Source organism: Carassius gibelio, chromosome B22 (assembly GCF_023724105.1).
Source record: "Carassius gibelio isolate Cgi1373 ecotype wild population from Czech Republic chromosome B22, carGib1.2-hapl.c, whole genome shotgun sequence".
Classification (NCBI taxonomy): Eukaryota; Metazoa; Chordata; class Actinopteri; order Cypriniformes; family Cyprinidae; genus Carassius; species Carassius gibelio.
In genome coordinates this window covers 1,935,197-1,959,479 of record NC_068417.1, presented here as the reverse complement: position 1 = coordinate 1,959,479, position 24,283 = coordinate 1,935,197, and the positions used below count along the sequence as shown (strand labels likewise).

At 36.7% G+C, this 24,283-nt stretch overlaps 1 protein-coding gene and 1 long non-coding RNA gene across 2 annotated transcripts in view; one reads left to right on the top strand and one right to left on the bottom strand.

The window, feature by feature from the left end:
- LOC127987560 (uncharacterized) overlaps positions 1–24,283 on the top strand; it is a 1,055,570-nt gene that overhangs the window by 35,692 nt on the left and 995,595 nt on the right. The window contains exons 4-10 of the mRNA XM_052589928.1: positions 284–388; positions 718–802; positions 1,062–1,257; positions 1,351–3,244; positions 6,206–6,376; positions 9,455–9,628; positions 18,739–18,900. Of these exons, the coding sequence (XP_052445888.1) occupies positions 284–388; positions 718–802; positions 1,062–1,257; positions 1,351–3,244; positions 6,206–6,376; positions 9,455–9,628; positions 18,739–18,900 (2,787 nt within the window). The remainder of the gene's footprint in view (positions 1–283; positions 389–717; positions 803–1,061; positions 1,258–1,350; positions 3,245–6,205; positions 6,377–9,454; positions 9,629–18,738; positions 18,901–24,283) is intronic.
- LOC127987662 (uncharacterized) overlaps positions 2,733–24,283 on the bottom strand; it is a 124,927-nt gene continuing 103,376 nt past the window's right edge. Inside the window, exon 2 of the long non-coding RNA XR_008161316.1 lies at positions 2,733–2,840. This is a non-coding gene — a long non-coding RNA (uncharacterized LOC127987662). The remainder of the gene's footprint in view (positions 2,841–24,283) is intronic.

The following is a 24,283-nucleotide window of genomic DNA, read 5'->3' as shown; positions in this document are numbered from 1 at the left end:
AATGAATGAAATAAAACAATAACTCACTGATTTCCTGATTATTGAACTCAGTCTGGAGCTTATTTCCAGTAACACAATCACACAAGCAGACACAAGGAGGTATAAATGAACCATGAAAATAGATCATGGAGTCAAACATGAATATGTCTTTCCATCTATCCATAGTCATAGATGAACAAATGCATGTCTATAATGTGCTTCATTACCATCCTCAACAGTGAAGCTCTTTAAATGAGACTGAAGGAGCTCCTTTAGTAAAGTGTTTTGTTCTTTGTGTCATTAGTGTAAGATCAGACTCACATGTGTCCAGCTCTGTGTCTGTGAAGAGTGACCAGTCAAAGGAAGAACCACCGAGATTCAGTGAAGAAACAACATCACGAACCAAACGGTATTTGATGTGTTTCTGATTTCTGTTTAAACATAGACTGTGTCAGAAAGTGTGTCTGAATAATTATCATAAAACCTATAGTCCATAAATGTATCACTTATTGTATATCTCTTTGCTAAAATGTTTACCAGATATTTTGGTCATATTTTTCCTAAAAACATTTCAAAAAGTGTATCAGTGAATAATTATCATAAAAATATTTGAAGTCCATAAATTTATGACTTATTTATTGTTTTTATCTTTGCTAAAATCTTTAAAATATACTTTGGTCACATATATATGTTTTCCCCTAAAAATGCAGTAGTTTGATTTATTTTATTTACTATCAGGCTTCAGTGTGAAACATTAGATCCAGATTTACAGACTCACAGGAACCACAATAATTTTACAGACAGTCTCCTGCAGATCTTCCAGGTAATAAAACACATTTTCAAGAACATTTAACAATTATAATAAACAAATATGTTATTGAATAAGAGTGACAGAACTTTTATTTCAAAAGTTTCTTTTTAAGAACCCATAAAATAAGAACGAAAGCCTATTTTTTTGTATTTACAACAAAGTAATGTTTGTCTCAAATTGATTTTTTATGAATATTTTTAATTACTGAATAAATAATTTTGATAAAAATTAAGGATTTGTTTCTCTCATTCATTCTTTTCTTTCTTTGTAGGATCTTGAGAGCAAAATAATGACATTTCTAAAGAAAGAACTAGAAAATTTTAAGAAAATATTACAAAAAGAGGACATGCAATACTTTGTGAAGGACTTTAATGAGAACAGATGCAGTATGAAAGAAGCAGCTCTTGATCTCACGCTCTACTTCCTGAGAGAGATGAAGCAAGATGAAGCTGCTGATACTCTAGAAAGTAAGAGACTCGTGATCATCTGTCAGATTGTTACTTATAAATGTAGAAGAGAAAATAAGATTAAACAATATCTGTATTTTTGATTCTGTTTAGATGAACTGTTCTTCATTCATCAGCTAAAGTGTAGCCTAAAGAAGAAGTATCAATGTGTGTTTGAAGGAATTGCAAAGCAAGGTGACTCTACACTTCTGAAGAACATCTACACAGATCTCTATATCACTCAGGGTTGTAGTGAACAGGTCAATACTGAACATGAGGTGAGACAGATTGAAGTTGCTTCCAGACGTCATGAATCTCAGGAGATACAGGTTGAGTGCAAACATTTGTTTGAAGCACCTGAACAAGACAAGCAGATCAGAACTGTACTGACAAAAGGAGTTGCTGGCATCGGAAAATCAGTCTCTGTGCAGAAGTTTGTTCTGGATTGGGCTGAAGGAAAAGAAAATCAAGATATCAGCTTCATATTTCCTCTTCCATTCAGAGAGATGAACTTAAAGGAGCAAGAAAAACTAAGTTTGATGGACCTTATAACTCAGTTTTTCCCAGAGATAAAAGGACTGAACCTTACAAGAAGAAATCAATTCAAAGTCTTGTTCATTCTTGATGGATTGGATGAATGTCGTCTTCCTGTAAACTTTAAGGATAATGAGACGTGGTCTGATGTTTCATCACCAGTCTCTCTGGATGTTCTCCTGACGAACCTCATCAAGGGAAATCTGCTTCCTTCTGCTCTCATCTGGATCACCAGCAGACCAGCAGCTGCCAGTAAGATTCCTCCTGAGTGTATCGACCGGCTGACAGAGATACGAGGATTCAATGATGCACAAAAGGAGGAGTACTTCAGAAAAAGATTCACGGATGAGAATCAGGCCAAAGAAATCATTGATCATGTTAAACAATCAAAGAGTCTCTTTATCATGTGCCACATCCCAGTCTTCTGCTGGATTTCAGCCACTGTTCTCCAGAACATTTTAGAGGAGAAAAGAAATAATGTTGTGAAAAACAATCAGGCTGATGATGTCTCCAAAACACTGCAGGAGTCAAATACTGAAGAAACTCCTAAGACTCTGACACAAATGTACACACACTTCCTCAGATTTCAGATCCAGCAGAGCAGACAAAAGTATGATGGAGAATATACACCAGATGTTTCCTGGGATAAAGATGCCATCTTTTCACTGGGGAAACTGGCATTTGATCAGCTGGAAAGAAACAATGTGATCTTCTATGACACAGATCTGGAAGCCTGTGGTATTGACGTCTGTAAGGCATCAGTGTACTCAGGCATGTGTACCCAGATCTTTAAGGAGGAAACAGGGATCACTCTTGGTACCATGTACTGCTTCGTTCACTTGAGCATTCAAGAGTTTATTGCAGCCCTTTATGCACATCTGTTTCAAGACATCAACGAGAAATGTGTGTTTGATCAAGACTCTACAGTGGTCAAGGAGGTTGAGAGTGTCAGTGTTTATTTGTACCATTTCCTTCAATCCGTTCTCAGACTGTCACTCCACCCCCAAAAAACCATGATTGATTTGCTCAAGACTGCAGTGGACAAGGCACTAGAGAGTGATAATGGACACCTGGATCTTTTTCTTCGCTTCCTCCTTGGTTTGTCACTCCAGTCCAATCAGAGACTCTTACAGGGTCTGTTGACACAGAAAAATAGAAATGAGCAGACCAAAGAGGAAATAGTTCAGTACATCAAGCAGAAATTAATGTCTAATCTGTCTCCAGAGAGATCCATCAATCTGTTCTACTGTCTGAATGAACTGAACGACCAAACTCTGGTGAAAGACATTCAAACCCACCTTAGCAAAGGAAGTCTCTCATCTGCTGATCTTTCACCTGCCCAGTGGTCTGCTTTGGTCTTTGTGTTGTTGACATCAGAGGAGGAGCTGGAGGAGTTTGAGCTTCAGAAATTCAAGAAATCAGATGAGTGTCTCATTAGATTATCAGCAGTCATCAAAACCTGCAAAAGAGCTCTGTAAGTTATTTAATATATCTTGTCATGTTTTGTTCTCATCTTAAAATTACATGAATCTACACTGATACATAGCAAGCTTGGACACCACGATTTATAGTGATAATTAACCATACACCAGTTATAAGTAGGGGTGGCAATTACTAGAGGCCTCACGATACGATATCATCACGATACTTGTGTCAATTTATCGAGATATTCTGAGATTATATTGCGATATTTATATTGTGATATGTCAGTTCTTGAAAGTAAATTACTGTTAAAATTAAATTAAATTAAACATTTAGTCTTACATCTAGGAATGCACCGAAATGAAAATTCTTGGCTGAAACAGAAACCGAAAACTCAAAACCCAAAAATGCTTTGTAATGATTATTTATTAATTTATGAAATAATAGACATTTATTTTGTAAGACTTTTTAAATTTAACTCAATTTTAAAGATACTGAATAAAAAAAAACACAAACTAATAAAATAACCACACTTTTCCTGAAAACAGCACAATAAACCTGGACAGAATTTATGTTAATATTGGTAACATTACAATAAGGTTCACAATAAGGTACTTTAGTTTGCAATCTAAGAATTTATTAATCTTAGTTCAAGGGTTAGTTCAGCCAAAAATGAGAAATTGCCTCCATTGAAAATGTATAAATACGATATACCGCCCAAGTCGAGAAAGGTAATAAAACATCATCAAAGTCCATGTTACATCATAGGGTCAAATTTGTTGAAGCATCGAAAACAGATTTTGGTCCAAAAATAACAAAAATTATGACTTTATTCAGCATTGTCATCTCTTCAGGGTCTATTGTGAGCGCGACTGCTGTGACTGTTGACGTACAGTGTACAGTGTTTTTTTATCATTTAAATTTTTGCCTGAAATAACCCTTTCATATTAATTTCAACGTTTACTAATTCATTATTAAAATCAACAGTTGTGCTAGTTAACAGTTAATGCACTCTTTATAAACATGAACTAACAATGAACAACTGTATTCTCATTAAATAAATTTAAGAAAGACTAATAAATACTGTAATGTATTGTTCATTGTTTGTTTGTGTTAAACATTAATTGAAGCTTATTGTAAACTGTTACCTTAATATTAAATATCAATAAATACTTTTTTATCCTCTTCACAGTAACAGAATCAGTTATAAGTTGTTGGATTTATTCATTTAAATTTTTTTGGACTATCTAAATAATTATAGTCCTACAAAAGTTATTATTATTATCAGATCACATATATATACCATGTTATGCAAAGTAGCGCTACTGCAAACAGGAGCAAGATTTTTTTGCCATTTTTCTCTTCGATTATTTGCAGATGTTGGTGCATAGCTAAACTGAATTAAAATTATAAATGCAACACTTTTGTTTTCACCCCAATTTTTCATGAGTTGAATTCAAAGAGCTAAGACTTTTTCTATGTACACAAAATACCTATTTCTCTCAAATATTGTTCACAAATCTGTCTTAATCTGTGTTAGTGAGCACTTCTCTTTCTATTTGCTGAAATAATCCATCCACCTAACAGGTGTGGCATATCAAGATGCTGATTTGACAGCATGATTAGCCTTTAGCCCCTTTAACACTCTGATTCCGGCAAATACACGGGTAATGTTTCCCGGCAATTGTTTCCGGGTCGCTAGATTTTGCACTTTCACACTACCAGTGATTACCCGGAATATATGCGTGCGTTCACACACAACCCCTAAAGGTCCCTTAAAGACATGTGACATCAGGGTGTGACGTGTAATGTACGAGTCGAAAACGCTAGGCAGGTTAACTTTCACTTAAGATGGCGAACTAACTGATCTCTGCTTCATTACAATTTGCACATTTTTTTTGTATCGAACATTGATCTGCCTTCAAAACACCTGGTAAAAGAGTCACCTGATATCATGCGTCATCACTACGACACACCCTTTACAGCATTAGTTCTGACTTTTGTTCACACAGAGCTCGTTCCGGGACTGAACCCGGCAATGTTACTAGATCCCTAACCCTGGATCAGTCCCGGGATGTGTTTGCGTTCAAACAGAAGGCGACCCGACAATTTACTGGGTCCAATGTTCATTGTTAAAGGGGCTTTAGGCTCACCACTATAAAAGGCCACTCTAATATGTGCAGTTTACTGTATTGATGGTTCGAGGGGGTGTCCGAAAACCAGTCAGTATCTGGTGTGACCACCATTTGCCTCACGCAGTGCTATACATCTCCATCTGATAACTTTCCGCGATGACATCATCTTTATTTCAGAAGGTGACCCAGCTGACTTCACCAGAAAAAAAACCTCAACCCTAGCATCTAGTTGATTGTGAAGAAATTAATTTTATAATTCTACCAAATAGTTTACTAAAAGATCTGTATTGCTGCGGAAAACATTGCGATACTATACCGTATCATTTCCCCCCCCACCCATAGTTATAAGTATATATCTCTTTTAGGGTAAAGTCAAAACAATTTATTGAACTTTTCTTTAAAAACTGCAGTCCATTGCAATGCAATGCTGTTTTATTAGATTCACATGGGTTTTATGTAAAAATATTTCTTTTCAGCAAAACAAGCTGTTTAGTTAGCTACAGAAGAAGCACATCATGTTATTATAAAACACATTGTTCCTTAGTTGTTTATACTCAATATTCAGTTCAATTTCTACAACTTCTGCTATAAAGGAGATGTACTCTTGCATAACCTCAATGCATAAATGATTAACCTCCAGATTCTCCACCTAAAGACACTCATCCAGATAATATAGCAGCACTTTTAAATATATAACTCATTGCCATTAATTATATAAACATATTATACATTTACATATTTTATTAAGTTTTATTTGAATCAATTTTAATTAATACAATTCTAATATATATGCAGTGTATTGGTATAAATTATTTTTTTCTATTTAACGAATGTATTACATGCATCTAACTCTGTGATTTCATTTATTTCTCTTGTAGGCTAAATGATTGTGGCTTAACAGACAAAAGCTGTCCAGCTCTGGCTTCAGTTCTTGGATCAGATACCAATCTGAAAGAGCTGAACATGAACAATAATAATCTGCAGGATTCAGGAGTGAAGCTACTCTGCACTGGCATGGAGAATATAAACTGCAAATTAGAGATACTGAGGTAAATTTTGTGACAATTATTATTTTTTTGTTAATTTAAAATTTGAAGATTTGCAGGCTTTAACCCTCTGGAGTCTAAGGGTATTTTTGGGGCATGGAGAAGTTTTGTCATGCCCTGACATTTGTGCTTTTTTCAGTTTCTTTTAAATATCTAAATGGGTAAAGTCTAATCTCACTGTAATCAGCACAAACTGGGCTTTAATAATATGTGAAATGCATTTATGTACATTATTGTATTTTTGAGAAAAATGTTATGTGTGGTTAGTGAAAAACTAGAAATGTTAAATCACTTGAATAAGGCCATAAAACACATAAAGAACAATGGTTCCCGGGACTTTTGAGAACTGGAGCTTGTAGCCTAGAATTTTTCTTTCTAAATTATGTGAAAATCATCTTGTTTACTCACTCACAGAAAACCATATATTGATTTAAATTTTCTAAGACACTTTTTGTTGGTAAAAGTCATATGCGAGTAGGCGTCAACTATCATGAATATCATTGTGATTTACACCTGAGAAGACAAAGGCCTATATAATGAGCTGCATAATGAGCCTTTCAGTCAGCTGTGTTACTGAGAGGGAGGAGTTACAAGAAAGAATGTGAGGACAAAATAAATCTATATAATTATATGTTTGTAGTTTATTTAGAATATATTAAACTATCCTACAACATAATTTAATATCCACTTGGGGGAGCAGTTAAACAGTTTATTAGGAACAATCAAAGCTGACTTTCAAACAAATTTTTTTGCATCATTACTCCAGTCACACAATCCTTCAGAAATCATTTTAACAATCTTATTTTCTACAAAAAAATAAAAATAAATAACTGTTATTATTATTATTATTATTATTATTTTATTAATGTTGAGAATAACAACTCTGGGCATGCTTCAGCAGAGAATCTAGCTGAGAATATTTTTCAGGTTTTTTTAGGGGGAATAAATTGAAAGAACAGCATTGTTTTTACATTTGTTAAAGTTATCATTATTTGTTAAATTTATATTATTTACATCAAGCTTTTGAATGGTATTGTATATTGTTATTGAAACTTCATAATATTTCACTTGATTATACATTTAGTCAGGAATTATAGTTTGGAAAAAGTCTTTGGAAAAAGACCAACTAGTAAAATGTTTACACATGTGAAAACTAGTACAATATAAATATATATATATATATATATATATATATATATATATATATATATATATATATATATATATATATATATATATATATATTTTTATTCATATATATATATATATATATATATATATATATATATATATAAAAAGAGACTTACTAATGTTTATGATCTCTGCTAGTGCTTCATTCTTATTTTCTGAGGAAATCCATTTCAATACAATGTAATTATTGTGTTCATATTGTTTTGTAAAACACTTTTGCTGCTGTTGAGGTGGGATAGGGGTAAGGTTAGGGAGAGGGTTGGAGGTATGGGTAAGTTTAAGGGTGGGTTAAGGTGTAAAGTATGGGTCAACAGTGTAATTATAAATGTAATTACAGAAATGAAATACAGATGTAATTACATGTCATTTAAAAAAAATATATAAGTACATTGTAAAAACATGTATGTACACAATAAGTACTTTGTACTAAATTATTAATTAAAATGTAAGTACGTAGTAGTTAAGGCCACTTAATATAAAGTGGGTCCGAATCTGAATAGCGCGTTCAGCGTGGGGGCGTGGTCACATTAGATATAATGAAGGGAGAGATGAAAAACAGACATTGCATTGTTTTTATATGGATTACTTTATCACAGAATATCTGTTTTCGGCAGCACTTGTTTAGTTTAAAAGTAGTAACGTCAAGCTTTCTATAGATATCTCTCTCATGTCTCTTCGTTGAGTATTCACTGAGTTACAGTTCATTTTAATGATGTGTTTGTAAATTAAGATCAGCACAGACAAAGGCTGCAGACAGCACGCCTTGATTGTTATCTTTATTTTATAAGTTCACAAAGTTTTTGTTGTTATTATGTCTGTATCCAAAAAAGTAGACCCTTTACACATTCAATTAATGTATTGATCTTATCTGTACGATTAAAACTAAAAGTGTAATTTAAGTTCTTTTCGTGGTTATCTCTACATTCCAGGGCCTCATTTATCAACAGTGCATATTCACAGATGTGTGTGTGATGAGTGCTTAAGAATAGTTTCATGCAAAGTGTGGGATCTTCCAACTTGTACTTTAACATAGGAATGTGTGTAAATATAAGCACAACTCTGAGCATGCTTAAGCAGAGAATCTAGTGCTAGAATGGAAATACTACAAAAAGAAAGTGCTGCTGCGTCTTTCCTGTGTCCTTTAATTGCAAATACTACATTTATAAATTAATAGTTCAATTTAGATGAGATATTTAGTCTTGTTTATCTCCCCAGGAAACAAGACTAAATATATTTTGCTTATATAGTAAATGCATCTTGATTATTTAAACTAAAACAAGACAAAAATAATAAGGTATGCCTTTTTTTTGGCGTGCAGCTGGGAAGTCATTTGAAATGTAGCTTTAGTGTCATGACTGATCTTGCTTTGCTGGAGGATTCTGCAAACCATGCTCTGTGCAGAAAACATGTTTTAAAAGAGCGCACTGATCTGTTTAGTGAGTGCACAGAAAGTCTTCTCAGTTGGTACTGCTTTCTTTTTCCACTATTTCGGGTGAGGACATTATACATTCACATGATTTATAATGGGAGGTCTTGTCACTATATTGGAGGCATTTCTGAATGCAAATGTTTAAGTGTTTAAATGTTTTTTATTTTATTTTTTAAGTCTAGATCTCAATGTTCTGCACGAGTGAATCAGATTGCTGCTCTACTGCAGCATAAACACTGTACACTCAACAAATTGACATTTTTTTCAGTGTTACAAGAACATTTTTAAATTCTTGCTGCTGGATGTTTTTTGTGTGTTTTGTATGAGAGATTGCTGATTGAAAATATTTCTTTTATTTTTGACTTTGGTAACATCATCATCATCACCAGTATTTGTCAGCTGTCACTAAAACATACTAGTAAATATTCAGATTAAAACTGAAGTGTTTTCTCTTTCTGCAGTCTGAAGAACAACTGTATCACAGAAGGAGGTTGTCATGTTCTGGCTGCAGCTCTAAATTCAAACCCTTCAATTCTGACAGAGCTGGATCTGAGTGAGAATAAACTAGGAAACCCAGGAATGAAGATCTTTTTGACTCTGTTTGAAAATGTACAGTGTAGACTGGAAAAGCTGAAGTAAGTATTTTAAGTTTATCTCATTAATTATCCAGAGTCTAGTGACCCACCACAGTTTCATAGATTTGAAAATATTTTACACTTATCAGGACTGCACAGTTAATCTAAATATGCTTGACATTGTGATATGAGTTATTGTGGTCACAAAAGGCTGCATTTTAATTAAAAACACATGCTTAAGAGCGAAGTGCCTTTACATGTGAGCAGATCATGAGTTAGTTTTAATAAATCTTGTTCTTCAAGCAGTAACCACCAACATTAAGCGTCAGCACACTGGAGAAGAAGCACTGTCTTTAAAATTCATATTTATTGTTTTCTGTGTGTGTTCAAACACTGGTGGCATCACTCAAAATCTGTCAGTGGCTGTTAACTTCAACACAACTCGCAAAGTTTCCCATTAAAAAATGTACTGGGGGCAGTCATGGCCTAACGGTTAGAGAGTTGGACTTGTAACCCAAAGGTTGCAGGTTCAAGTCTAAGGTCCGGCAGGAATTGTCTGTAGGGTGAGTGAATAACCAGCGCTCTCGTTCACCCTCAATACCACGACTGAGATGAGACACCTGAACAAGATCTGAACCCCCAACTGCTCCCTGGGCACTGCTGCATATGCTGCCCAATCCCTGGTTGTCCCCTCTAAAAATATGATTAAACAGCATGATGTGTATTGTAAATAACAGCTTTATACTTTAACCTTGTAAGTAGTAAAACAATGCAAACTGGGCATGAATATGTGTTTTAAGTTTATAAATGTTTTGAGTCCCCCCCACCTTTGCCTCACAGTGCTTTGATCCAAATGCCTGCTTTCCTCTTTTACATCACCTCAGTGTTGCCGAGTTTGTGGTTTTCATGAGGAACTGGGGTACCTATCACTGTTTCTGTGTATTGAAGTGACACCAATAACATGATATGAATGTAAATTTTACCGGAGAAACCCCACAGCAAAATGTGTATTTTACCCCCAGAATGAATTTTTTACTGGGGAACCAAAAAATATTGAGTAGCAATTGGGTGGGTTTTGTTGCAAAAACCCAGCAACCCAGCAAACCTACATCACCTACACACACACACACACACACACCAGTGAGAGAGAATAAAGTCAACAGTTGTGGAAATCGACTGTCAAGGCTATTTTATTCACTTAAACATCATATGAAGTAATTCATTTCTCTTTAATACAGATGATGCCAATGTATTTTTCGATTAGTTTGCTATAGGGTTGACCCCAAACGGGTAGGGTTCAAGTGATTTCCAAAACATTTCAGCCAGTGTATATATATCGTGGATATATTATTTACCTGATATAAGATGCATGTGGGTTTGAGTCAAGCACTTCATTGTAGCCTAGTACTATGGTGATATCTTTTCTGCGCACAGTGCAAGCAGGTCAAACTACAATGCAGAATATTAATAACTATGACTGGACTGTCACACCCATACCATTAAAATGAGAACAACATTATAATAAAAAGGTGAGTATTTTTAGAGTTTAGCTGCTGTGTTTCTGCACATTGTTGCGTGAAGAACGCGTTCACAAAAAGAGTTCATTAGGAGCCGCGCAGACACGTTCATTTGCATCCGGGCTCTTTTTGCAGATACCCTATAAGTCCTAATATTAACGTTATGTTGTTTAAGTAACGAAGCGTATTCTACATGAAATTATGAGTTTAATCCCATTGATTAAAAACTTGCTATCAAACGCTCACTCTACTGGTCATCTTCAGCACGCAGCTCTAAACAGAAATGCAGAACATTAGGGTTTCGAAGTTTAGTGTTAACTATCTTTTAATCAAAACATAAAAACATTATTTACCCCATTTGTATCTGTGAGGCATCTGTTACACATTTTCCCTGTGTGTTAACATCTGTAATTATGGCTATCGGATGTCTGACATGCCCCGCCCCCCAAACATATGATTCGACTATTAGTCAAATGTCAGCAAGATTCAAAAATTCAGATTCGACTATGAAAATCCTTAGTCGGGGACACCCCTAGTCTGCTATGTTAGCAATAATAATGTTAATTGCTTGATGGATGGTAATGTCTACAACGGACACCGGACAGCTTGAAGTTGTCTAATGTTGCACGGTCTCCCTGATAACACTAACTAGTAAGGCTGTGTATACTTGTTCTTAACGGGTAAACGGGAAATGGGTCAAATCCATGGAATAAGATAAAAAAATTACAAAGATAAAAAAATTACTGGGCTGGGGGAGGCCCCGATGATGCCGGAAAATATTGTAATCGGATTTTATAATTCGTTGGCTGTCCCTTTAAAATTATGCTTTATCGCTTTGCTTTGAATGCACGTGCGCGTTGCAAGTCCTGCTCGAGAAGAGTCAGTCAAACCCTCTCACTTAATGAACCCTGCAATCATCAGTCACAGTGGGCATTATTTAATTGTCTGAAATCCAATAAAATTCATCAGTCTGAAAGCATTCAGTTATTGGCCTGTATCGAACTCACGTGACATACTTACGTTGAATTCTTTATAAGATAATTGCCGCCTATTCTAATGATGACAATAACTAATAGCTAATCTAATGTGACGTGCCATAAATACGAAAGTGGTTCGCAAAAAAGAAAAACAGCACAAGATAAAGTAGAACGTTAGAACAGTTTGTTAAAAAAATCCCGAAACTAACATCATATTTAAACGCCATTTACAGGTTGGTTGTGATATACTGGCAGGCTGGCAGCAGTAGCTAGATATGATAGTCTATCAAAATAATTAACTCCTTGATAGTGATACCCAAGTGAAAAAGTACACTTTTTCATAATGTATTTAAAGTTCTATTTTTTTGTGCACTTTATACTCTTTACTTTTCTTTATATACTAAAATTCTTCTTTAGTACTTCCTACGATAATCTTAAGAACATCTAAGTATACTCAACTGCTATTTTGAGACACCTTGAATATGAACTAAAATGTGCTTTTAATATACTGTCTCTGTATTTAAAAAAAAGTATATTAAAAGCACATTTTAGTTCCTATTCATGGTGTCTTTAAGTACATTATGGAAGTGTATACTATAGATTTGGTTGTTTTTAATACCATTTATTCACGTAAAATAAAAAGGGTTTGTGATTTAAGAAGAGTGAGTTAAATTGAGAATGATTCCATGACAAATGCATTTTTAACAGTCACTTGTTGCCACCTGGTGGGGTAACGTGTAATAGATACGGCCTAACAGTTAAAGGGGTGGAACCATAACCTTTAACGATTAATTATGCAGTTTCAATGGATGAAGGCAGGGCTCAACCCTGGTCGGGCCAGTGATTCAAATTTTTATTTGCCCCAACAAAATTTTTTACTGTTAGATTATTTATAACTATACAATAGATTAAACTATATAAAAATTTTATCAGTCAAGAGCAGTTACAGATGCATAAAAATGTTTTTAATGTTGAAAATATAAAACGTTAAATACCGTGAAATTATATAAAAAAAATGAAGACACTTTAAACCTGAAATTAAACCCGCTAGTAGGTGGCAGGGAATCACTGTTAATGAGCAAATCATTGAGATTCAACTGATTCATTCAAGCGGCTGATTCACTCAGAGATGCAAAACAATTCTGTGGACTTTGGAACCATTTTCGTTGGCGAAATACAGCGAAACAGACGATTTGGTGTCTAAAATGTAAGTCACTTGATATTAAGTTCTTGTTAAACTGTACGCTGAATAAAATCATCACATTTGTAATCATGCTAATATTTGGAGAAAACCAGCATTCTATGTGTAATATTGGTTAACATGGATATTAAATTATATAAATATGAAATATATACAGGGGCATATTTTAATTCTGAGGCATTAAGACTAAATCACATGCACAAGTCTAACCTACTAGACTACGTCACGTAGAATGGGTGTGTTTTTGCATACTCGATAATATCAGATCGTTAAATCAACAATTACGATATCATAGACTACATATAACGCACACCCTACAGCACTGGCCCGATCGGGCAAGTGACCGTTCCGTCTACTGTCCCGAGCGTCATTCATACTAGCCTCGGGCAATCGGGCAGTCCTTATTGTCGAGCCCTGGAAGGGCCACTCAAGAGGTAAAGCCCAGGGGCCCCTTATAGTCTTAATGCGGCCCTGTGTATAATAATAATGTAACAGTCAAAGATGCCATTTGAAGCTAAATGCAGACGTTTAAATGGACTAACTATGGATGAAACCTGCTGTGATTAGCCTACTTTTAAAGCATAAGTTGCATTTTTAACAATAGGTCTATATAATATTCACATAGGGGACATTGTATTAGACTTACAATTAAAGAATGAAATACTATTTAAACCAATAACACTTTACATTACATTTAGCCTACCTATTTTATCTCAGAGTTCTTCTTGTAAATCCAAGTTTATATCTCCTAAGTTCAGACTTTATAACTTGGTTTACCTAAACAACTGTGAGTTTGGTAATTCTGAGAAAGAAAAAAAAATATCCAGGGGCCTCATGTATAAAACATTCTTTAGATTTCATCTTAAAAATGTACTTACGCATAAAAGCTAGATTTGGCATACACACAAACGTTTTCAGATTCATATAACCATGCGTATGACCATGTTTAACACCGTCAAATGTACAAGACTTTAGAGGAAAATATGACATGCTTACTAAAAGTGCTATTTGTAGAGTACTTTACATTGCTAAAAATCATTCACTGTCTTGGTCTTGTTTTCAAATAAATGTATCAAAATTAATGTAAAAACTAAATTGTATAAAATACTTCTCAGAGAATCTTTTTAGAATAGAGTGGGTCTCTTTTCCACTGGCCAAAGCAGTCTATAGTTTTAAACAAATCAAACGTTTAAGGGTATTTTAATATTTTTTAATATTTGATAGTAGAATCAGAAATACGGTGTGTATAAATAAGTGTACCTAATTGTCTGACGTGGCATTACTGACAAAATATAGAAGAAAAAAAACGTGCATATCTTATCATTGACTTCAGATTCTGTCCTTCAGTCACAATGCTATTTTCATAATGTTCTGAAGATCACTGAAGAAGTCAGCCTTCATGTTCTGATGACACATCCGGTGTTAAACTTCTGTGAGATGTCTGATTCACAGCGATTGTCTCTGGAGCTGCAGGAGACCAGACCTTCATTTGGCTTTTTTAAAGGATTACAGTGGAGTTCAGTACACAGATGTTTGAGATGAAACAGCTGATCACTTTATCAATTGACAGCCTCTCCATTAATCTTTAAAATGTTTACCACTAAACATTCATTTTGGACTGACCTATATTTGGAAATAAAAACTAAATAAATGCTGTTTCGTAAGAAAGTAATTAAGAATTGTTTTTATTCTGTTCATTTGTATCTCCAAACAGAAATTTGTAAAACTGAAAGCATTCAATAATTCAGAATAATATTTAACATGAAATGTATTTTAATCTAAGATGTGGTTTTGGTAATTTTATGTCTTAAATCTCTTGATCTATTTCTGATATTTTTGTTGTGGCTAGTAGAAGTTCTGAATTGCAGTTCATTTAAAAGAAATGCTGGTGAGCAAGTTATTTTTCGGTCATAACGTGAATTTGGAAGGTTCGCTAAATTGTACGCTCCTGTAATTTCCATATTTTTTGGCAGATGATGTTAACCGATTTAATCAGATTTGTACAACAAAGTGTTTATAAACCTGTTGTGAACTAAACACAAACATAAGTTCACTGTTCAGTTTTCCACTAAAATAAAAGCCTTACATTTGAATGTAAAGAAATTAGGACAGCATTGTAAGTATGGTTTAGGCTTAAGTACTGTACTTTAAAATGCAAAATATTGTAATAGCAAATTAAAATAATAATTTCACAGTGTGATTATCATGCAAATCTCATATTGGTGGATAAAAGTGACGTGACATACACCCAAGTATGGTTACCCATACTCAGAATTGTTACATCCCTAGGATGTATGTTTTTTTTTTTTATTAATTGTTGAGGTATGTTTTCTCCACCCTTTGGGGTGTGTTTATGTATCATATGTGTGTTCTCTCACTCTCTACCGCTCTCTAATTGATAGGCAGTTCAAATTGCCCACAGGTGGTAGTCATCCGAGAGTGTGTGGCAGACGGTGCTGCTACAAAAGAGCAGAGGGAACACTGCTTGGGAGAGGCTCACTTCTCCCCTGCTCCAGACCTGCATTGTGTTCCTCTGTTGATGGTGTAAGGTTCAAATAGTTGTTAAGTGTTTTGAACCGAAACTGAATTGTTTTCCTGTGCACAAGTGGTGTGTTGAAGCCAGAAAGTGTAGCACATTTATTTTCTATTGTATATAACCTTCTCTGCAAATGTCTTCACAGCTAAAACATCCTACTACCACAACAAAATTAACAGCTGCTGTGATGCTCGGACACTCTTCAAGACTTTCTCTTCTCTTCTTAATCCGCCGCCTCCACCTCCTCCATCGACTCTTACAGCGGACGACTTTGCAGCTTTCTTCACAAATAAGACAAGATCCATCAGTGACCAATTCTCCACACCGCAGACTGAGGAAAACTTCACAATGACCGATGCACACTCTTTATCCTCCTTCTCCCCACTCTCAGAGATGGACGTCTCCAAAATTCTCATGTCCAATCATCCTACTACTTGTCCACTTGATCCTATCCCCACTCACCTCCTTCAAGCGATCTCTTCTTCAGTCATACCTTCACTTACTCACATTATCAACTCTTCTCTTCAATCTGGAACATTTCCCTTAGCATTCAAGCAGGCTCGGGTAAGCCCACTGCTCAAGAAACCATCTCTAAATCCAGCGCTTCTTGAAAACTACAGACCAGTATCCCTGCTTCCATTCATTGCAAAGACACTTGAGCGGGCTGTGTTCAACCAGCTTTCTATGTTCCTTGGACAGAACAACCTCCTGGACAGCAACCAATCTGGCTTCAAAAGTGGCCACTCAACTGAGACTGCTCTGCTCTCGGTTACTGAAGCCCTGCGACTAGCAAGAGCAGCTTCAAAATCCTCGGTACTCATCTTACTGGACCTGTCTGCTGCTTTTGACACTGTTAATCACAAGATTCTCCTGTCCACCCTCAGAAAGATGGGAATCTCTGGAACTGCTCTCCTGTGGGTTAAGTCCTACCTCTCTGACAGATCCTTCAGTGTGTCTTGGAGGGGTGAATTTCTAAGTCACACCACCTTGCTACTGGGGTTCCTCAAGGCTCAGTACTTGGACCACTTCTCTTCTCCATCTACATGACATCTTTAGGATCTGTCATTCAGAAGCATGGCTTTTCTTATCACTGCTATGCTGATGACACCCAACTCTACTTCTCATTCCAGCCTGATGACCCGACGGTAGCTGCTCGCATTTCAGCCTGTCTGAGTGACATTTCTAGCTGGATGAATGACCATCACCTTCAGCTTAACCTTACAAAGACTGAACTACTGGTGATTCCAGCTAACCAATTGATTCATCACAACTTCTCTATACAGCTAGGCTCGTCATCCATAACTCCTTCGAGGACAGCCAGAAACCTAGGAGTTGTGATGGATCATCAATTAAGCTTCACTGACCACATTGCTACAACGACCCGGTCCTGCAGGTTTGCCTTATACAACATTAGGAAGATTAGACCCTTCCTGTCAGAGCAAGCAACCCAACTTCTTGTCCAAGCTCTTGTTCTCTCTAGACTGGACTATTGTAATGCTCTCTTGGCGGGCCTTCCTGCATGTACTGTCGAGCCCCTGCAAATGATCCAGAATGCAGCAGCGAGGGTTGTCTTCAATGAGCCAAAAAAAGCTCATGTTACTCCTCTCCTCATCAGGTTACACTGGCTACCAGTAGCTGCTCGCATCAAATTCAAGGTACTGATGCTTGCCTACAAGACGACCACTGGCATGGCACCAACTTACCTTAACTCACTGGTTAAATCCTATGTGCCCTCAAGAAGTTTGCGTTCTGCAAGTGAACAACGCCTTGTGGTGCCATCCCAAAGAAATTCAAAATCACTCTCACGGACCTTTTCCTGGACTGTGCCCAGCTGGTGGAATGACCTCCCAATCTCAATTCGTACAGCTGAGTCTTTACTCATTTTCAAGAAACATCTAAAAACTCATCTTTTTCACCTGCACTTAACCTACTAACACCAGTACTTTTCCTTTTCTTGTCTCTTTTTTCATTTAATAAAAAAAAAAAAAAAAAAAAAAATTACATATACCTGGCTATGCGTTCTATACTAGACTAACTGAGACTTGTCATGGCACTTGTAATCTGTTGTTGTTCTCTTGTTGACCTGACTGCTTCTATTGTTCTCATTTGTAAGTCGCTTTGGATAAAAGCGTCTGCTAAATGATTAAATGTAAATGTAAATGTAAATTTCTGTTAAGGTATTAAGAGGTATTGTAACTCACTTTATTTGATTTATCATTAGTATTGGAAGCCGTAGGGAGAGAGTGCCATTTTATTTTGTACTCCATGTTTATCCCTGTTTATGGTTAGTGAGGGAGTTGAGGAAAGCTTTTGTTGTTGATTTTCTTTTCTTTTACTTGGATAGATTATTTAGTACTCCTCCTGCTAGTCAGCTGCTGTTTTGTTTGTTGTTTTGGCCAGGCCCTCTCCTGAAGACATTTGTTGCTTCCCTTTATAAAATAAATTACTTATTTTCTTACTAAGTGGTGGTTTTATTTTTCTGGAGCAGAGGACTGATGTGATTCCTCCACGTTTTTCTTTAATTCATTCCTTTATAAATTTTGGTTACTCTGTTACTCCCACTCCCAACCCTAGGCTGGGAAATTGGATCGTAACAGAATCCATGTTCTGCATTTAACCCATCCAAAGTGCACACACACACACACACACACACACACTGTAAACACACACCCGGAGCAGTGAGCATCATTTATGCTGCGGTGCCCGAGGAGTAGTTGGGGGTTCAGTGCCTTCCTCAAAGGCTCCTCGGTCATGGCATTGCCGACTTGAGATTCAAACCCACAACCCTAGGGTTAGGAAACAAACTCTCTAACCACTAGGCCACGACTTCCCCACAAAGTATGTGTCAGAAATGGGATTAGTAGCTAAAATTAGTTGCTAAAGCAGCTATTTGTGTAATTGTATGAATATCTTAATTAGTTGTGTTCTCTCTTCTACAGGTTAAGCTGCATCAGTATTACAGATGAAGGTTGTGCTGCTCTGGCATCAGCGTTTAATTCAAACCTCAGAGAGCTGGATCTGAGCAGGAATCAAATAGGAGACTCTGGAGTGACAGAAATCTCCAGTCTGCTGAGAAATTCACAGACACTACAGACACTCAGGTCTGAATTTGGTTAATTTAAACATAAATCAATGTAAAGCTCTAGCTGGTATATAAACTGACGCTGTGTCACAAGAAATGGGTCAGTAATGTGAAATTTTTGTGTTGGTGTAGATGCATTTATAAAATATTGACAAACAGATTGATTTTTGGAGATGATGGGAAATGTTAATCTCCTAATGGTGTAATAAATGTTTTTAATGTGTTTTATTTAGTCTTTCTGAAGACTTTCAGATTGCAGTATTACTGAAGAAGGTTATAATAAAGTTACATAATTTTGTTATTAAAAAATCTTATAACTCAGGACTTCCGGTGAGACGCGCAGCGAGATGGTCGCTTTACACTGAGCTCCTGCCAAAAGCCCTTTGACTGGTGGCTTAAGTGCTTGTTTCCTGCAATAAGGTCATTCATATAATATATTGGATAGTTTTGAAACTAATATCGTGAAATGGCGTCAAAGAAAAGTGCAAGTTCGCCTGCAAAACAAGACGCGGGCAAGCGATTCAAAGCTAGCCTTAGCTCAGGAACCTCGCTAGCTAGTTTACTCCCTGAGGAAATCTCCTTGATAATCAAGCAGACGGTAGAGGCGGAAAGGGAGACAATACGGGACCTTGTAACCGAAATGCTGAGTGAGACTTTGACTAAAGCACTAACTACGGTCGAAAGTCAAATAGCTGAAAACGGGACGCTATTGAGATCGCTGAATAGCGACATCAACACGCACGCCAAAAATATGGAAAAGGTGTCCGCTAAAGTCGATACAATGCAAGGAGTGCTTCACCAGACTAAAAAAGATACCAACCACTGCCTTACAGAGCTGGACACCCTCAGAAGGAAAGTCACCGAGATGGAAGATAGATCAAGAAGGAACAATGTGAGATTGATAAACCTACCAACAGGTGCAGAAGGAGACGATCCAGTCGGATTTCTTTGTAAAATGCTCCCTCAGTGGATCCCGACACTGGCCGGAAAATCCATAGAAATTGACAGAGCCCACCGAATCTTCTCTGCTAACCTCTCCAGACCGCGTACAATGATCTTCAGAGTGCTCCGTTACCGCGATCGTCAAGCCATACTGCAGGGAGCTCGTAATACTAAACCTAAACTTTCAGACAATACTCCGCTTGAATTCTACGCTGACTACAGCGCCGAGACAGTGCAGAGAAGAAACAAGTACAAAACGATCCGAGCCCAATTGCGACAGAAAGGCATCGACTCGTTTTTGATCTACCCAGCCATCCTGAAACTCACGTACAAGGGGGATAAATTATCGTTTGATTCAGCAGAGGAGGCTGAAATGTTCTTCGCGGGACAAGACGCCGCTTCAACTCAACCGAATGGGAACAACGCCAGGCCAACTGCTAGAGAATCCTTGCACTTCACAGACATGGAATGACTACTAACAGGACAACATGCGTAGGCATATGATGTTTGAGCTAAAACTTTTTCTATTTAATTTATGATGACGCTATTATGCACGTTAAGGTTTTTTTTTTTTTTTTTTTTTTTTTTTTCAGTAGGCTATGCAGCTTTTTCTCATCCCACCTGGGGGTCGCTAAATAGTAGCCTGTGGACTGGATGTAATGTAAAAGCAGTTTACCTAACAGCGCGGTTATCTTCCGTTTTGTAAATTATTATTATTTTATTTTATTTATTTATTTTTGAACCAAGGTTATTTCTAAAAGCGTGTTTCAGTTATGGAAACAGTGGAAGCGGTCCCAGTTAGGGGCTAATAGGCATAGGTTCATTGTTAGACATCGCTTCGTGGTTCTCACAGATGACAATATGGGGGAGGGGGAGGGGGAGGGGGGCCGGGGTGTTCAGGGGTGTTTTTTTCCGCATGGGATTGATATGTTTTAACACAGGCAAGTGTTTCATGACAGTAGATTCTCTTATTTCATTATACACATTGGCAGTTTACTTTAACCTTATTACACACAGTTTGTTTTTGGCATACCTCAATAGGGACAATGGATAGATACAATGTTATGTCATTTAATGTGAGAGGGCTCAACTCCCCATTCAAAAGGTCCAAGGTCTTAGATTTCCTTCATCGTAAAAATGCTGATATAGCATTATTACAAGAAACTCACCTTAAACCTAATGATACTCTAAGACTACAAAACAGGAGATATAAAATGGTAGCTGCCTCATCAGATGGCAGTAGCGCCAAGGGGGTAGCTGTGTTAATGAGACGTAATCTGACTATAAACATAATTAAAATAAACTCAGATGCTTCAGGAAGGCTAGCATTCTGTTGTACCTCCATTGAAGGAAGGAAAGTAGCCTTTATTAGTATTTATGCCCCAGCCGTCTTTGACTATGCATTTTTTCATAACATTACAAAAGAATTGTTAACTTTAGATGAGTACCACCTGGTTATTGGTGCAGACATGAATACAGTTTTTGACAATACCCTAGACAGGTCGGTTGATGTCGCTACTCACATTCAGATAACTTCTTCTAAGGCTTTAGGTAATTTAGCAAAGGACCTTAATTTGGTGGATCTTTGGAGACTACATAATCCTTCATCAAGAGATTACACATACTACTCTCCAAGCCATAAGTCTTTTTCTAGGATAGACTACCTACTTATCTCTAGTGAATTGGTTTCTGCATCTTCCTCAATAAATCTTCTTTCTAGGCATATCTCAGATCATAACCCTATTGAAGCAACATTTAGTTTTGGAGATATCAGAAACTATAAGTCTTCTAGGTGGAGGTTTAATTCCTCATTACTACAGAATGAAAGCTTCCTTAATCAATTAAAACTTGAACTTAACGAATTCATAGACATTAATAAGGGCAGTGTAGAGAACCCAATGTTCTTATGGGCCTCCATAAAGGGATTCCTCAAGAACAATGCAATCAGATTCTCATCTCACAACAAACATAATAGACTACGTCAGATTTCAGATTTAGAACAAAAATGTGAACGAATAGAAGGCCAACTTAAAAGGAATTATAATAAAGACATGGAATCTCAATTGAAGACACATCAAGCTGAACTAAACAATCTGTTACGACATAGAGTAGAGTATTTAATGCATATTACTAAGCACAAATATTATTCACAAGGTAGCCGCCCAAGTCATCTTCTTGCCCTAACTCTGAAGCGTCAGGAGAAGAGCCAAACAATAGCGTGCATCAAAAAAGATCAAGGAGAAATGGTGACATCTACTCTAGATATAAATGAATCATTCGCATCCTTTTTTGCAAAACTGTACTCTAGCGACTGTCAGCCCTCTGAGAATGATTATACAAATTTCTTTAACAACCTGAATCTTCCTACTCTTTCCATAGAGGATGCAGAAAATCTTGACTTGCCTATCTCACTGGAGGAATTACAATTAGCGCTAAAAAGTATGAAGAGAGGGCGATCCCCAGGCCTAGATGGTTTGCCGGTTGAGCTTTATTCAGTTTTATGGGAGACTTTAGGTCCTTTTTGGCTCGATTCTATAAACTTTGCTATTGAACAAGGGCATTTCCACAAAGACCTTAATACTGCTCTTATTTCAGTTATCCCCAAACTGGACAAAGACCCTTCTGACTGTGCAAGCTACCGGCCAATATCACTTATTAATGCCGACCTCAAAATTTATTCCCGTGTATTAGCCCACAGACTAGAGTCAGTATTGCCAGATTTAATACATCCTGACCAAACAGGATTCATGAAGGGCCGTTTGGCTGCAGACAACATTAGGCGACTAATTCACATTTTAGGTGAAGCGCAGAAAATCCCCTCTTCTTGTGGCCTTCTCTTTCTAGATGCAGAGAAGGCCTTTGATAGGCTTGAGTGGCAGTACTTATGGCGTGTCCTTAAAGAATTTAAGTTTGGTCCTAAGTTTATTAAAATGATTCAGGTGCTGTACGCGAATCCTTCTGCTAGAGTCTGTATAGGAGGTGTCATTTCAAATTTGTTTACTATAAACCGTGGTACAAGACAGGGCTGTCCTCTGTCCCCTTTAATCTTTAATCTTTCCATAGAACCACTAGCGCAGTATATTCGTAATAATATAACTATTTCTCCTATTCACATTGGCACTTCTACTCACAAAGTGTCAATGTATGCAGATGATACATTAATATATATGTCAGATGTACAGAATTCTCTTCCCAACACTATTAAAACATTAAATATGTTTGGTGCACTATCCGGTTTTAAAATTAATTTCTCTAAATCTGCTTTGATGTTAATTAACAGGGATAGAAGTCAGTTAGTTTTACCTACTAATATTGCAATTGCCAAAGAGGTCAAATATCTAGGAGTGTTAATTCAAACATCTATTACAACCATAACTAAATTAAACTACACAAATGCTTTGAAGAAGGTTGAGGAAGATACAAAAAGATGGTCTGCTCTCCCTGCATCTGTCCCGTCTCGCATAGCAGTAGTGAAAATGAATATTTTACCACGCATTAATTTTATCTCCTCTATGCTACCACTACCTCCGCCGAAGGATTACTGGTCCAAGGTTGACTCGCTACTCACAAAATATATATGGAATGGGAGGCGACCACGTATTAAACGGACCACACTACAGCATAACAGACTAGAAGGAGGCTGGGCATTCCCCAACTTTAAATACTATCATTGGTCATTTATCTTGCGTCCAATGAAGCAGTGGTTGGATTCAAATTCTATATCACCATGGAAGACAATAGAACAAGACATAATTGCTCCCATTAGGCTTAGGGATTTTCTATTTTCTGGTCTCTCCATTAACCATTGTACATTGAGGTATGGCCCAGTATTGACATACATGCTTCAGATCATTAGACAAGTTGAGAGATTAGTGGGTTTTAAATCAAAATGGCATAAAACATCTCCTGTATGGCGTAATAACAAGTTATTGTCTGGAAATAAGCCGTTCATTCATGATGTATGGGCAGAGAAGGGTATATGGGTCATTGGAGGCTTAAATGGTGAAGATTCTTTACTAAGCTTTAATGACTTGGTTTCACTTTACGGTATCCCTAGACATTCCTTATTCTTTTACTTCAGACTTAGGTCAGCTTTCAAAGCACACAAGGTTGTATGGGGCTCAGAGATGAAGGAGCACCCAGTAGTCGGCTGGATAAAGGTGGCCCCAAAAAGTGTCGTCTCTTTTCTGTATGCTAGGTTACTATCATATTTATCTCCTAAGCCTAGTACATTAGCATGGGATCGTGCAATGGCGCTCAGACGTAGAGAAATAGACTGGAACACAAGCTGGGATAATATATGTAGCTCCTCTCATAATCCTAATCATCAGTTTATTCATATGAAGATATCTCATAGGGCATATCTTACTCCTAGAATCAGACACTTGATTGGTCATGCTCCACACCCATTTTGTACCTTGTGCTCACAAAATACTTTGGGGACTTTTATGCATATAATG